The 14,930-nt window shown below is 31.3% G+C and overlaps 1 protein-coding gene across 3 annotated transcripts in view; it reads right to left on the bottom strand.

Annotated features, from left to right (window-relative positions):
* LOC130451741 (aspartyl/asparaginyl beta-hydroxylase-like) overlaps window positions 1-14,930 on the bottom strand; it is a 113,932-nt gene that overhangs the window by 24,076 nt on the left and 74,926 nt on the right. Inside the window, exons 2-7 of one of the 3 annotated variants that reach the window (XM_056790956.1) lie at window positions 7,499-7,737; window positions 7,190-7,393; window positions 4,873-5,681; window positions 3,979-4,066; window positions 3,604-3,678; window positions 2,720-2,839 (exon numbers count right to left, since the gene is read on the bottom strand). In XM_056790956.1, the coding sequence (XP_056646934.1) occupies window positions 2,720-2,839; window positions 3,604-3,678; window positions 3,979-4,066; window positions 4,873-5,681; window positions 7,190-7,393; window positions 7,499-7,550 (1,348 nt within the window). In that variant the 5' untranslated portion in view covers window positions 7,551-7,737. The remainder of the gene's footprint in view (window positions 1-2,719; window positions 2,840-3,603; window positions 3,679-3,978; window positions 4,067-4,872; window positions 5,682-7,189; window positions 7,394-7,498; window positions 7,738-14,930) is intronic. The other 2 variants (XM_056790957.1, XM_056790958.1) reach the window with 2 other exon arrangements.

Genomic DNA, 14,930 nt, shown 5'->3' with positions numbered 1-14,930 from the left:
ACCATATGTGGTGTACAAAGCTATAAGCATTTGTATTTGAAGTGGATACAAAATGGGCCAACTGGAACTTACTTTAATCTTCAGTATTTGGACCATTAAAAAAGGCATGGCGCCGAAATCTAACAATGTGGAAACAAACAAATCGTAGGGTGCTATCGAAATCGCAATTTTCAGACATGTTAAAAAATTTATATTTGTGAATGTGAAACGAAAAAGGCAAAAGAAAATTTGTGTTCCACCAGGTAAATCTGTGTCAACATATTATTTTGAACTGAATAGCTCATCTCCAGAAATCGAAGCGAGATTGTACAAAAGTTCTATATCCAAAGCTCCCAATAACATAGACAATGAGATAGAAGCTAGCGCATCAAACGAAATTCTTTTAATTTTGGTTGAAAGTGAACGATTGTAACGAAAAGAATGAATCTGAAGAAGAAAAAGATAAAACAATTAAGAATTATCAACGGTTTAGCAATAAAAAAAGAGATGTTTGTTATTGTACGTTTTTTATACAACCAGAATTCTAAAAAATATACAATAAAGGAATTTGTCGCAAAAATTGTGCAATGTTATAATTGTATTAAGTATGAAAGTTTATAAACAAAGCAAAAAATTTTTTCCAGTTATTGAAGATGTAGCCATTGTATATTGCCTAACCCCATAGAGAGAATGGGTGAATTTCTTTTTTACAGGTAGTGTAGTAATTTTTTGTTCATAAAATTTGTTCAAAGGTCTTGTGATATATGAGATATTCCATTTATCTTATCCTGTGTTGGAAGTGTAGTCAAAAATTGATTACAATGCGGATTCTACAAACAACAGGATCGTGTGATGAACATGAACTTAAAATAGGGAGAAATATTTGCAAATCAACGAAAAGAATTAATTGATCTACTCAGATGTTCATATCTCTACTTCAGTACCATTGATTAAGTATCCAATAAACGGTATATTATTTTGTAATTTATGGGGGTTGGAGGTTGTGAAGATTTTTAATTCAAATCATGTAACAGAACCGTAACATTATTCATTATTTATTCCATTAATTATTTGACTTAAAAATGAAACAATTAAAACTACTTAGAAAAAATATTGTGGTTGGAATTTCAATAAACTTTATAATAATAACAAATATGAAGATACTCAATTATTTTGAATAAACATGAATCATGACAGAAATCTTCTAGGATATGAGATAACTCATAAGTTTTGATACCCGGGAATAATAATATACCTATTACCCCTATACCGGTAGCAAGGGAGTAGTAAACTTAAGATCTGTATTACGTGAATAATATATGTGAAACATAAGTCAAGTAGCAAGCTGTATTTACCAAATATAACATATAGACTGTGAAAAGACGCAAACTATATCGAAATGTGGACAGAGCTAATTCCAAAAACTGAAGGTACAACATACTTTATATCTAATCTTTTATCTCCTAACACACAGTCATACGCAATTGAACAGTATTAGATCTGACATGTTGCATCCCCAAACCTATAGCCTCATCTTGAATATTTAACCGTTTACAGAGATGATCTAGCCGAAAGTACTGTGCGAGTCATTTTTTACGAGATATGGAAATGAAATGATGATACTCGCAACGTAGCGTTCGATACGGTAACACTGAAAGCACGCGTCTTGGAGAAGTAGCAGATGGACACGTGATAGATGTTTACTACGATGTTCCACTTGTTCGATTCGGTGACTTAGGCGTCGTCATTATTTTTGTGAAACTATATTTTTAGGTGCGTTCAAAAAGTTAATGACATAATCTCGAGCAACGGTGTGCTACCAGATGCTGCTTCAGACTACAGTACAAGAAAAACTTTGAAATACTGTAGCGGGTCTACTGAGAGAGAGAGCTTTGAAAAGAGCACAGATGTTTCAGCATTTTTAGAAGGACAAAATTCCATGGAAATGAACCTCTTTGTAGAAAGCAATCAACAGTAAGAACTGTTGAAAATGTCGACAAAATCTGAGAGATTGTTCGTTCAAATCATCGTTTAATGATTGAAGAATTATTGAGTCACACCACCGTCATCAAAGTTTGACTAATGAATTGGAAATGAGAAAGATCTGAGCGAAAATGGTTCCAGAAAGCCATTTGAATAAATAAGTAAACATGAGTAAGTCACAGATCGAATGCATGCTGATTACATAATGACAATGCCTTTTGTCACACAGCAATTTCAATAAACTAGATTTTGAATAATAAATTCGTTCCTGTGGCCTCTTATCCTCCTTACTTATCTGACGTGAGTGAATGAAAATTATATCGGTATCCGAGTTGTGGTGTGGAATGTTGCTTGACTTCCAGAGGAAATTCTTTGAAGTACACAGAATTTGAAAAATTGGTCTCATCACTTAATTTTTACACCTCCTTTGTGAGTGAGGTATGAAGTAACTGTAAACCAACGTTAGGATAAATAATACCTCCAAATAAGGAAAGAACCGCTATTTTATACACAAAGGCGCGATATATAAGAATAGGAGCACCAAAATTTTTTTGAATATTTATTTCCAATCTCCCTATTCTAAAATCAGTCAGCAATTATTTGCATGAATAAATGTAGTATGTTGTTTTGTTTATTGAAATTATTGTTCATCGAAATTATTATGTTCGAGTTCAATGTTAATTAATTAAACTTGATAGAAACAAGAATTTTGACATTTTATTATACTGAAATATTTCGAAGTTATTAATTAAAATACCTTCTTGAACCTGCTCCATATCTGGTTCTACTTCTTTGAATGCTCGAGGGACAATTATTGTATTTCTTCGATCTTGGATTACTGGAGGTGGTTTATCGAATGGCAGCGTATCATCACCAGCTATTTAAAATTTTTGGATGATTCAACATTTTTATCTAATAAGATTTACCCTCTAAAAGCAATATGATTATTGAACTATTCTCAATGAGGACTATTCCCTAATGTATTATTGCTTTTATAGGACAAATTAAACTGTGTTAAATTACACAAGACATTTACAAATTATATTTCAAAAGCCTAGTACTTACCAGGAAATGCAATGGTGTTAGTGGCAATGAATAATCAGAAGCAAAAAGGCGGACTATCTAACCTTAAAAGATGTAGATTATCACATGAAATGAGTAAATCGAATATATATATATATATATATATATATATATATATATATATATATATATATATATATTTAATTAATTTCTTCAATATATTGTTGATCTGGTCATTGTTGTTCACATGTACAAATTTTTAAAAGGAAATATCCAACGAAAAATTATTTATTTGAACATATTGTGTACAAAATTGTGTACTAAATCACTCAAACGAAGAAAATGTCTTTTAAAAATCTTACATAACCTCAATGGTACTCAGAACGCTATTTTTGTTTACTAAAAGTTCATACATGTTTAAATGAAGTTTAACTTGGAGTGATAAATAGTTATCCCCCTACTTGATACAAGTAAGTAGTTTACGAATTTTGCCTATGGGAAATATTGGAGATAACTACATCAAATTAAAACAGACGGAAATGAATTGTTATTTTTTTAATTAATCTACCACTTTTGAGGTTTGAATCTTAACTCAACATCTACATGCATTCTACTAACCGTTTCTCCATTTTTTTACCAACACGAGATGCGCAACCACTAGAAGGGCTAGCCCAACACCAATTTTCACGGCCACTATAAAACAAATGCTTTTTGTAAATATTGCATTTCCTGATTTACAGTATTGGAGTAAATTTAAACTTAAAATAAAATTATATGTTCTCAGAATGTAGTTTCACAAAATGTATTTTAATGTTCCTTATTTATATAAAATTTATTCAAAAATCAAGTACTTATGCATTTAATGTACTCAAATAAGCTATAGCACAAGCAACTAAGATCCTTATAGAAGTGGTAAAAAGGTACTACCAAAACGAGTTCAAAATGAGCTAAGATGGTGTTTGGAAACTAAAAAATAAAAATTTTTATACTTACTACCGGAACTTTCTACGCTGCCATTTCCTATTTTTTCTTGGTCTTGTTCAACAGTTTCCTTTGTTTTTGATTTCAGCTGTATATTTTCCTAAGACATTAAATCGTCTATTGATATATTTTATAACACTACAAAATTTATTTAATTGTTGATTGAAACTTCTATTCATTTAAATTATTCTTTCTGATGTGAATCTACAACTATTTTTATAATTATGTTATCTTTTCCAGAGGATCTCATAACGAGAAGCTGATTAAAATTTGCTTATTAAAATAGTTTACTCTATCACTCAATTTTCAAGAACACTCAGCGATTAGTTACTTGTCATGTTATTAATAAGTAATTTTTATTTCGAGGTGTATTAAAATAAATAAATTGGTGATTCATTTTCCCGCGTGGAAATTCATTTTGTTGGACTTCCTCACGAAGGGTATATATAACATATTTTTTATATTGACAAATTTAATTTTACATAAATTTCTGTTATATTCGAAGCTATTTCAATCCATCAATGGTAACTTTTTAATTGTGAAACTAAAAATTAAATGAATTAATTATTATATTCAATGTTTGCTATTTCTAATGATGACGAATATTCAGAAATATTGATAATGTACTTTCTATTTTCTATTATTATCCAATCATCAAAAATCAGATAATCACTGACTCAAAAAACAACTATGATATGAATCAGAAATTACCATAATCAAAAAAAAAATGTTTTTTTATATTTCTAGTTTTATTAAAAGTAAGGAAACAAATAAATTCTTATTTCTAAAACAAGGTCAGGAATTAGAAAAATGAGGTGAAACAAAAAGACTATGAAAAGAAGTAACAATTAGTTAATTTGAAGTAAATAAAATAAAAATACACAAAATTATGAAAAATAAACAAACCTCTTTTTTTTCATCTATGTTATCATTATCTACATCGTTATTGTTTTGACTTTTTTCTTTGCTATCTTTATCGGAAGTTATATCTTCATTTAGTTCCTCTTCCTGATGAAGATCAAGATCGCCCTCTTTGTTTTCAATATCCTTATCATCAGCCAATTTTTCTTCAGAAACAAGTCTATTTTCGGTACTAACTTTCTCATTTTTAAGTTCTTCATCTTCTTGATCTTCATATTTTTGGTCTTCATCTTCCTGGTCTTCATCATCTTGTTCTATGTCTTCATCGTCATCTTCATCTTTTTCATTAAAATCTTTTTGTTCATTATCATCTAGTTCTTTATGCTTATAATCTTCATTTTGGTTATCGTCAGGCTCATCCTCATCTTGTTCAATATCATCTTCTTCAGAAGCAACGAATTCTTTAGCTTCCTCTACGGAATCAATATCCTCATCATCTTCTTCCTCGTCATCTATTTCCTCTCTATCCTCCTCTTCAGGTTCTTCATCTTCATAACTGTCATCTATAGGTTCTAATTCCTCATCATTCTCATCTTGCTCTTCGCTATTTCTAGCATCAACTAATTCTTCATCGTCATGATCATCTTCATCCGAATTATCCTCATTACCTTCTTCGTCTACATCATCGCCACGATCTTCTTCGTATGAAATATCGTTGTGATCTTCACCGTGATTTTCGTCGTGGTCAACATCGATAGCATCTAAAACGTGTTCATCGTGATCATCATGATTATTAGAGTCAACCCAGCCTTCAAATAACTGAGAAAATTTAGAATTCGGATCTGTCGTTTCAACTAAAAAATAAATCTATGTTAATAATGATGTATAACTTTTATGCTTATGTAGGTGACACGAAATAATAAGAGTTGGGTCAGGTATTAAATCGCCTGGGTAAAAAATATTTTTGAGAATCAATCTAATATTTCTACACAGAACATCTCTCCTAAGTAAAATAATTATTATCAATTTAAAGCAAGAAGTAATGTTCAAAAAGATTCGCTTATTTCGTTAGTGTATTGCAAGCTAGAGCTTCATCAAATCGAATCCTCATACTTTTCTTTGATTGAGGAGTTTATCTCATCTGAGGACTTATTACAAATTCCTCTTAGTGATCAATGACATTTTGTATTAGTTTTCTTTCAAATTTGTAAGGTATTTCATATGAATAGCTTCATCAGTAAACAAAATATAATTCATTAAATTGACATTTCGAATGTACTTTTACATTCAATCGTAAGATCACGCAATCTTTGATTAATTGTTAAATGATAAGTATGAATTTGTTGCTCCTCGAATTGTCTTCAAATTATTATGTGAGCCGCAACAACTTTCGGCTTCTTTAATCACTCAAAATCTCATTACTCTTCTTGAAGAATAGAAGATTTAGTATGTTTCATTCACACTATTATTGACAACAATACTTTTGAAAGTATCTATAGCAATAAGTGTTGAGTATTTAGGTGGCCTTACAATACTTTAGGAATATTTCCTGAACTAGTTGTTTGACTGAACGAGGCTCTGATATTTTTGGCTACTAAGAGGTCCTGATCTTAATCATTTTGAGGTGCTGTGAGGGTTTATGGAAGGTTTTGGGTTTCTCTGTTAATGCTGCACCTGATAAGTATGCTAGAAAAAGGTCAATCTACAAATATATATTTTTGATACTCAGAATTTTTGAATAACAAAAATATGACTGGATTTTAGAAAAAGTACTAGGAAACAATATTATGATCTACAAATAAACAAGAATATTTGTAAATACCAATAAAGAATTCAAGGAGATTAAAGGAATACAATATTTTTGTTGTTTTCATTTGCTTTTCCTTACGAAAGTTAATGCTTACTGGAAAAATAGATTATAATGTTGAATAAGAGCTTCATTTGTGTTAAAATTTGCACTATAATACGTGGTTTAGTTTATGACCTCTTTTTTATCTTATCTTTTGTGTATACATTCTGTAAATTTAAGTACATGAAACTGCAACAATCTGATGAAGGACTAATAGAACAGTCATCAGAGCATTTATGGACGTAGGGATATATAAAAAGTAACAGATGCATGCATCAAAATTAAGATTATTTTGATCACATTACACACAATTATTTCAAATGCATGTATTTTTTTTACTTTTTATAAAAAAACTGATAAATATCTGAAAAGATAAATATTCTTGAAGTAGTATGGATAGTATTTATTATACATTGCAGTTCGGATAAAAAAATAGTAAATTATCCAACGACTACTTTATCAAATGGTAAACATTATCTAAAGCACTCATAAATAGATAAAACCTTTACTCACGATCTGTCAGTCCTCTATACTCTGTAATTATAAGGCCAATAAGTACAGTTAATGCAGAGAATAAAATGAAAAACACAAACTTTGCACAAATTCCACCCCCTGTCCCTTCATCCTTGTGAAGGTGAATGTTAACATCTTCATTATTTAAATTATTATTAGTAAGAAGAGGAACGTGGAGCTTTTCAGGAATTTGGTCTCCATCGTCTAAAAATTATAAAAATTGGTTTACATAATTTACTATGAGAACAAAAATAGAATATCATCGTGCTGTTCGTGGCTAAAAATAAACTAATATCATTAACGCAATACCTTTTCTTTTTTTCTTGTCCTTTCTTTTCCTCGGTTGTACGTCTCCCGACATTTTGTAGACGGGGTTAGGGTAAAGGTAACACCACCATACACGATCTCTTTTTTTTTCTTTCGAAAATGTATTTCTAACCGATTTTAGCGGAACGCGCAACGCAGTATTGAGTTAAGGCAGTCTGCACACTTTTTTAGTCGATTACTGTCGAGCTTAGACGATCTTACTCAAATTATACTTGATGAGTCTGTAGAGAAAATTATCAGTTCAATAGCGGAAATAATACAATAAATGTGATTAAAATGATGTTCTTGTTCTTATTTTTAAAGGATTATCAATATATTCCAATATTTTTGATAAATATGTCGACAAAAGTATTTATGATTACATGAAATGAAAAACATTTTGAAGAAACATTGGTATAGTTTTGTTGGACAGGGTCTTCTATAATATCTTGAAAAGATTATCTTATATTGCATGAACTCACTAGAAGGAATATTATTGTTTAGGATGCTTTCCAGCTATTGATATAATATTTTGATATCTTAGCATTCTAAAATCGTTTTTCCGACATATTAAATAATCGTTTTTCTACATATAAATTATCTTATATATATATATATATATATATATATATATATATATATATATATATATATATATATATATATCCTGTCTCTGTAGTATATAGATATAATACGTTTATCTCTCTCTCATTTCTTCTTGTTCATATCACTTATTTGATTTTTCTATCAAATACATTATATATTCATAATTAATTCATGCGGATTATTTTGTATATGGTCGTACCATTAAAGTATTTTTCCATAATATTCTACCATTTGTAATAAATCGTTTTGTAACGAACTTGTTATTAAATTGGCCAATGGAAAAAAATCATAGCTCATTGTGCTGAGGGTTCGAGTATTAAATATTTTAGGACATTCTTTTAGGTTTAATAATTTATGAGCGCCAATATATTTAGTATTTTTTAATTAATGGGAAAACACAAAATTTATAATCTTTAGTTCATACTTTAACAGACAAAAAAGTAAATGTAATTCAGTAGCAAATGTAATTATAATCAACAGCCATTAATAAATAAAAAATCAGAAATTAGTTGGGAAAATGATTTACTTATGTCGGCATATCCAAATCCATTGGATATTGCCAAGAAGAAGTATCCGGTCTAACCTATAAAAATCGACAGGTCTCAGGACATTTGAAGGTCACCATAATGGCCAAAACAAGGATTCCACATTTTTTAACAACAAAGGCATATTAAGTGAGTCGCTATGAAGATTTTTCTGAAAATGGAAATAATTGAATTTCAAGCTGTCAAACTTGTCTGTAATACTCTGTAAATGCAAGACATGTGCTTTAAAAGCGTGATTTTTTAAACTATATTTATTGTTCACTTATTGTTTCATATGCTACGAAAGCGTGTTTTTTGATTTTTTAAACTACTCGTATATTTATTTAATTGATACTCAGATTCGTATAATGGCTTCACTGCTTGTATAGCTACATCTACTCGAAACTTATAACGAGCCATAACGGTGTAGTTAGTAAGGTTGTTGAAGTTCTCAATTTCTAACTCTGTCGAACGATTTTTTTATTAAATAAGCCACTTGCTTAGGAGAGTTACAAACAAACAATCACACATATAGGTGAAGCTGATATAATCGTGTTAAAAAGACCCTTGTTGAAAAATTTACATAAATTCACATCTTTACTTCTTGACGGTTGACATAGAAGTCTGAACCAGAGTGTGGAAACTGGTGCAAAAGGGGAAAATGAACCGAAGAATCCTTTCTTGGTTCACGAGCACAACTAATACGTTTATAGATTTGACGATAGGTGACACTACATGCTATGATTTTCAGCCAGTCACAGAACAGCATTGACATTTGACTTAATGTAGTGGTTACGTATTTGATCTGGGGCGGATGTCTAACAAAAATAACTTCTGAATCTATTTGTAGCACGTGTTCAGTCAGAAAGATGAGTTTTCGTTTTATTCATGTACAGAGGTAAGGTGTTAATTATATTGAAGTTGTTCTTATTTTAAGTTTGCTCTTTGTCACTCTTATCTATTTTGATGCCCTGTACCACCACATTATTTGTCTCTTTTCAAATCTCTCTAGTATTTCATCCATGCCCGCTACCAGCTTTTCCAGTTGTTTATTTTCATTTTTTAATTGTCCATTTTCTATCTTTACCCTTTTTGCTCTTCCACTACCTCTTTTGCCAGATTGTCCATAGATTCACCTATTTGTTCCTTCATTCTTTCAAGGTTTTTCTCCATATTTCCATGCGTTTTCAATAGCGATCTAAATGTTTTTTTGCTTCTACTGAAATAGGCTGTCCCTTTTTCTTCGTTATCTTTTTCACTTTTCCTTTTTCTGCTGTCCATAGATGTTTTCTTGAATATTATTTCGACTATTTAATATTAATCAGGACCTGTCCTATTTCCTTACTATATTCAATCGAAAAAGTCCTAATCCTGATGCTTCTTATCGCTTTACCGGCTATCAGCACCGCGGAAAAAACCGGACCCCTGGCCTTTATCGGTGTGAATTTAAACACTTCATTTAAGAATATTGGTGTTTTGTTTTTGTCTTACCTTGTTTAAACTCTGTATGAAAAGTTTTATTTCACTATTTTTTAGAATTTCATTCTTGTTGATTTATATCTCAACATGTAACAAAATCTTTTAGAAAGGATATAGGACATTACAATAATTGAAGATTATATCATTTTATCGTAAATTTACAGATCCTTTGAAAAAGCCCAATGATGACTAACACAGTAAATAATCATCAATATCCTGTAAATAGTTATACACACTAGATTAAGTATAGTTGATCCGATATGCATCGGTTGAAGTTTTTTAGATAAAACTGAATTTTTCATTTATATATCCATTGATTGATTATACAATATGCAATAACTTTCAATCTAAGTTAGTTTTATCTTATAGTAGTAAACAAAGGAGCAAGAAGTTATTTGGTTTGTAGAACATCGGATTTTATTCTGTTAACAGCAATCTGGGCAGCCTTTTTAATAAAAGTTCCGAATAATTTAATAAGAACAAAAAGTTCAAGGTGGTATGGTTGAGTATTAAAAATAATGTATGTCCATGTTCATTTAGTCTTTCCATATATAGCTTGCCAGTATGTCCCTCTTGCCCCTTTCAATACCTACCACTGTTAACGCCAAACTATTGACGACGATAGGCGCGTGTCGGTTGTGTGACGAGCAGAAAAGTGTGTTTCCCACGATACCAACCTTTCGATCCCTTTCCCTTAGTATTCTAGGCCTTTCTCCCTAGACCACCCTAAAATGATTATTATCGCTTCTCTCTTCAATGAAAATTCGCTTTTAAATGAGATTGTTCATTATAATAATTCAATTAGTTTATATTTATTTTAGAAGATATAGATTTACATTTGCGGGTACTCAACAGATTGATTTTCGCAGTCGTTGATATCGAGAGATTTTTCTGTCGAAATTTCGTTTTGATTTTAGGCATAATCTCAGATGAAATGGAAAATATGATTAAATGACAAAAAAATTAACATTCTGTGGTTGAAGGTTTACAATAACTTGATTTTTTCAGGTTTCTATGAACAATACCGGAAGGAGATAATAAAATAAGGAGAATTTTAATAAAATGTTCCAGCTAATAGCGAATGAAATGGAGAAAACTTTTAAAATGAATAACTCCAGCAAATTCTGAGAATCGTAGGAAACATTTTGAGAGAATGTACAAGAAATATATAGACCCCAACAATAAAACAGGTAGAAGAAGAAGAAAACCAGTAATTCTACTTTCATCAGTTCTACCACCTTCTCCTAATTAAAGAAGAAGAAAATGCCAATTTAGAAGAGGATAAAGAAGTTCCTCTGCTCAAAAGTGAACTGGAATACAAAACAATATTTGCCAGAAATATAAGCGATGAAGACTCCACCAGGCCCAAAAAAATTGAGTGGAAATCAGTTAAGATGTAAATTGTAATACGATTCATAATAGATGCTGGAAATAATCACCTCTAGCCAAAATACATGAACGTAGCCTATGAGTCATGGGTTGCCGTATACGTTTAAAGATTTGGGTTGTATTTCTTATCGAGTCATATGCTATTTGGAATGTGATTCTTCAAATCGATAATATCAACCATAGGTGTCGTGTAGACTAAGAATTTAAAATAACCCAATAAACAGAAATCACAAGGATTTAACTCAGGGAATCAAAAAGGCCAATGTTGGGGCCTCGACCAATCCAACGGTTAGGATATGTTGCATTTAAATGTTGCCTAGCAGCATAAACTACATGTCTGATATTGAGTGCAATTTTTTCAAATAGTTCAGGGAGATCGTTTTTGAGAAAACTGGTGTGAGCAATTCCATTCCATGAGGCAAAAAAGGGGGACCAATTGAATTATCCCCTACAATATCAATCCTTACGTTTACTGAAAAAACATTTTGAAAATGGTCTTCTATAATCGCATGAGGATTCTTGTCAACCTACGCGTGATTATTGTGGAAATTTATGTACTTTTGAAAAATTTGCCACGTCCGTAAACAATATATTATTTAAAAATTATGTATTTTATGGCATTTGGTTTGTCAACTATTCGTAAAACCTAACTCATTGAGGAAAATCTCTAGGTACAAGAGTTGGAACCTGTTGGGTGTGGTGAGAATATAACTGTTGTTCTTTTAAAACTCGCCAAACAGATGAATGGGTGATATTTAAGGTGTTAGCAATTTTTCTAGTGCTTGTCCTGTGTACATCAATTTCATCTAAAATTGCTTGATCTACCATTACATTTCTAACTATCCGAAAATAACTAGTGTTTGTTGAATTCCTTTTTAATATTCCACTTTCAGATAAGCGGTTGTGATTACGTCCAAATACGGAATGATGAGGCGTCATTCGTTGCAGATATTTTTTAGCGTAAAGATATCTAGCTTGTCGCGAATTACCATTTGCCATACAATATACAAAATGCATGTTGCATTTCAGCGTTTTTATACATGTTAAAATACACAGATAAAAATAACCTACAAACTTACAAGTAAACTTCGACTATAATTTATTTCAGAAAGATATAGAGTAATAAATCCTCATTAGGTGTGCAAAGGGACCACAGAGTGACCCAACGAATATTTAAGCTATTTTCATAGTTTGGCATTAATTTCATTGTAAAACTCTTTCTTTTTATCAAGTGCAGGTACTACCACCCGCTACAGTCTTCTCAAAAACATCCGAATCCATGTCCTCGTGGTAATCTCCCGTATGGCATGATTGAAAGGTTAGCAAATCCCTCTTCGCTTCCAATGTGGACGATTATTAGTCTCTTCTCTTTATCTGAAGGCACCTTAATACCCGTTGACAGGCCTCCCATGAAAGCTTGGCGAGCACTGGTTATATTTTTGTCTTGCCACATTTTTGGTACTGTATAACCTTCATTAATCCACGTCTCATCAAGATAAAACATTTTCTTCTGCTCTGTTCTGCTTTATACTTCTTAAGTATTTTCGTCGTCAGCAAACAATTTCATCGCTTTCCAGTAAAAGTGCTTTACGGTTATGCTTTTCGCAGGCAAAATCCATATTTCTCAAAGTGGTCCATAAAAGTTTTTTAGTTATCAACGGAATACTGTCATCCTGGCCAAGCTCTATTAAAATCTTATCTAGGGTGGGTATATCTTTTTTAAAATAAAAAGAGTGAACTTTTCTTGGAATTACACTTTTCGTGTCTTCATTAAGGACTTTTACTGATCTGCCTGGACTTTTTTTTGGGAGGTTCCACTTGGTCTGCTATCTTTCTCCCCCGCAATAATTTAAAATTGTTGCACTCTCCAACTCCAGTCATTCGGGAACATCGATCGACAAGTTTCTTGTACAGTAAATTTCGGATAATCGTATTTTATGCAATTGTGTACATTTAAAATATTAAGTTTTTCATTCACTAATAGTGGAGTAGTTTCGTTGGTGTAAATGTCGCCATTTTATTACTAATCTTATAATACTGTGAACACTATTTACGGCTTAACAGCAAATACTGATGCGTTAAACTAAACAAATATAATTATAAAGGTCTAAAAATTTTGGGTAAGGCACCATTGCCCTTACGGCGCATGGTTAAGCAGAATCTGAAAAAGGGTGGGAATTAGGCTGAGGCACCAGTAGAAGTAAAAACACCCTGAATATCCAACGATTAAGAAATTTGAATTGAATATGTCAAGCATCATACCTTTATCTGTTGAGATGAGTAGTGACAAGTTTAAACCTGTTCCAGCTTATCAGTCTGCTACTATAATCGCTTCAGTGAAATTGTGTTTTGACCATAGTGAAATCTTGAACGAAACAGTAACATGAAGTTTTGTTTCAATTTGAGAAAAAAGGACTAAAAAGCTCACGAAATTTTAAAATTTGTCTATGGTAATAGTGCAGTAGTTTTAGCTTTCAATAACAAAGCCAATATTATTTCCTTTTCCACAACCGGACTTACCTCCCATACACAATGCTACACTCGTCTCTAAACCGTTGGTCAACAATTTGACACATGGTAGCAAAAGAGTCTCGCAGAACTAGTTTCCTGCAGCGCATATCTTGAGGCTTAGTTGACTAGTTAGTATCCTGTGTATCCCTTTGTATCTTCTAGCATCATTGTCATTGCATTACAATCACTTTCACATTGGTCAAAATCGCTAGCATGGTGATAATTTCAACGTCTTCGAACTTTAACGTTAACACAAGTAGACAAACTCGCAATAACTAACAACGTCTATATTATCGGCCTTTGTGAACAGATTTCTTCAGAAAAAAATAAATTCCTCAGAAAAAAATTTAAAAAAATACAACTTTTGTAAAAATGCTGGAACATAAAACGTTGACGTTATCTTAGCCAGCTCTTAATATGATTATGATATTGCGAAAAATTTAAGGTCAAGAAATTATTCCTTTTGGTCCACACACTTTGATGCACATATTACACTACAAATTGAAATTTATTTTTGAATCACACTGCCCAATATTTAGAAGGGAAATGGAATTTTGAGTGATAAATTGGCTGAAATACATTGAGTACACTACATTTATTATGGAACTAATACTAATCACTTCTAATTTTCATGTTTTATTAAGGGTATACTATTTTTTCAATATTTATTATTTCGCAAGAAAGGAAAATTAATTTTGAGTAAAAGTTCTTGACCATATATTATTTTGTGTAGAAGTAATTTTGTTCAGTGAAAATTATACCCTTATACCACGAATATTATCTAACAAAAATCCATCAAAGCTCTATTATACTAACCGAGGGGGTGTCCGAAGACTTCTTACCTGCAGTTGGGTTTACATTAATAACAATTCGTCTATAGAAATATGCTTTATGACGATGATGTATCCTTCATTTTTTGTAATAAC

Source organism: Diorhabda sublineata, chromosome X (assembly GCF_026230105.1).
Source record: "Diorhabda sublineata isolate icDioSubl1.1 chromosome X, icDioSubl1.1, whole genome shotgun sequence".
NCBI classification, from domain to species: domain Eukaryota; kingdom Metazoa; phylum Arthropoda; class Insecta; order Coleoptera; family Chrysomelidae; genus Diorhabda; species Diorhabda sublineata.
This window is presented reverse-complemented; position numbering and strand designations above follow the sequence as displayed.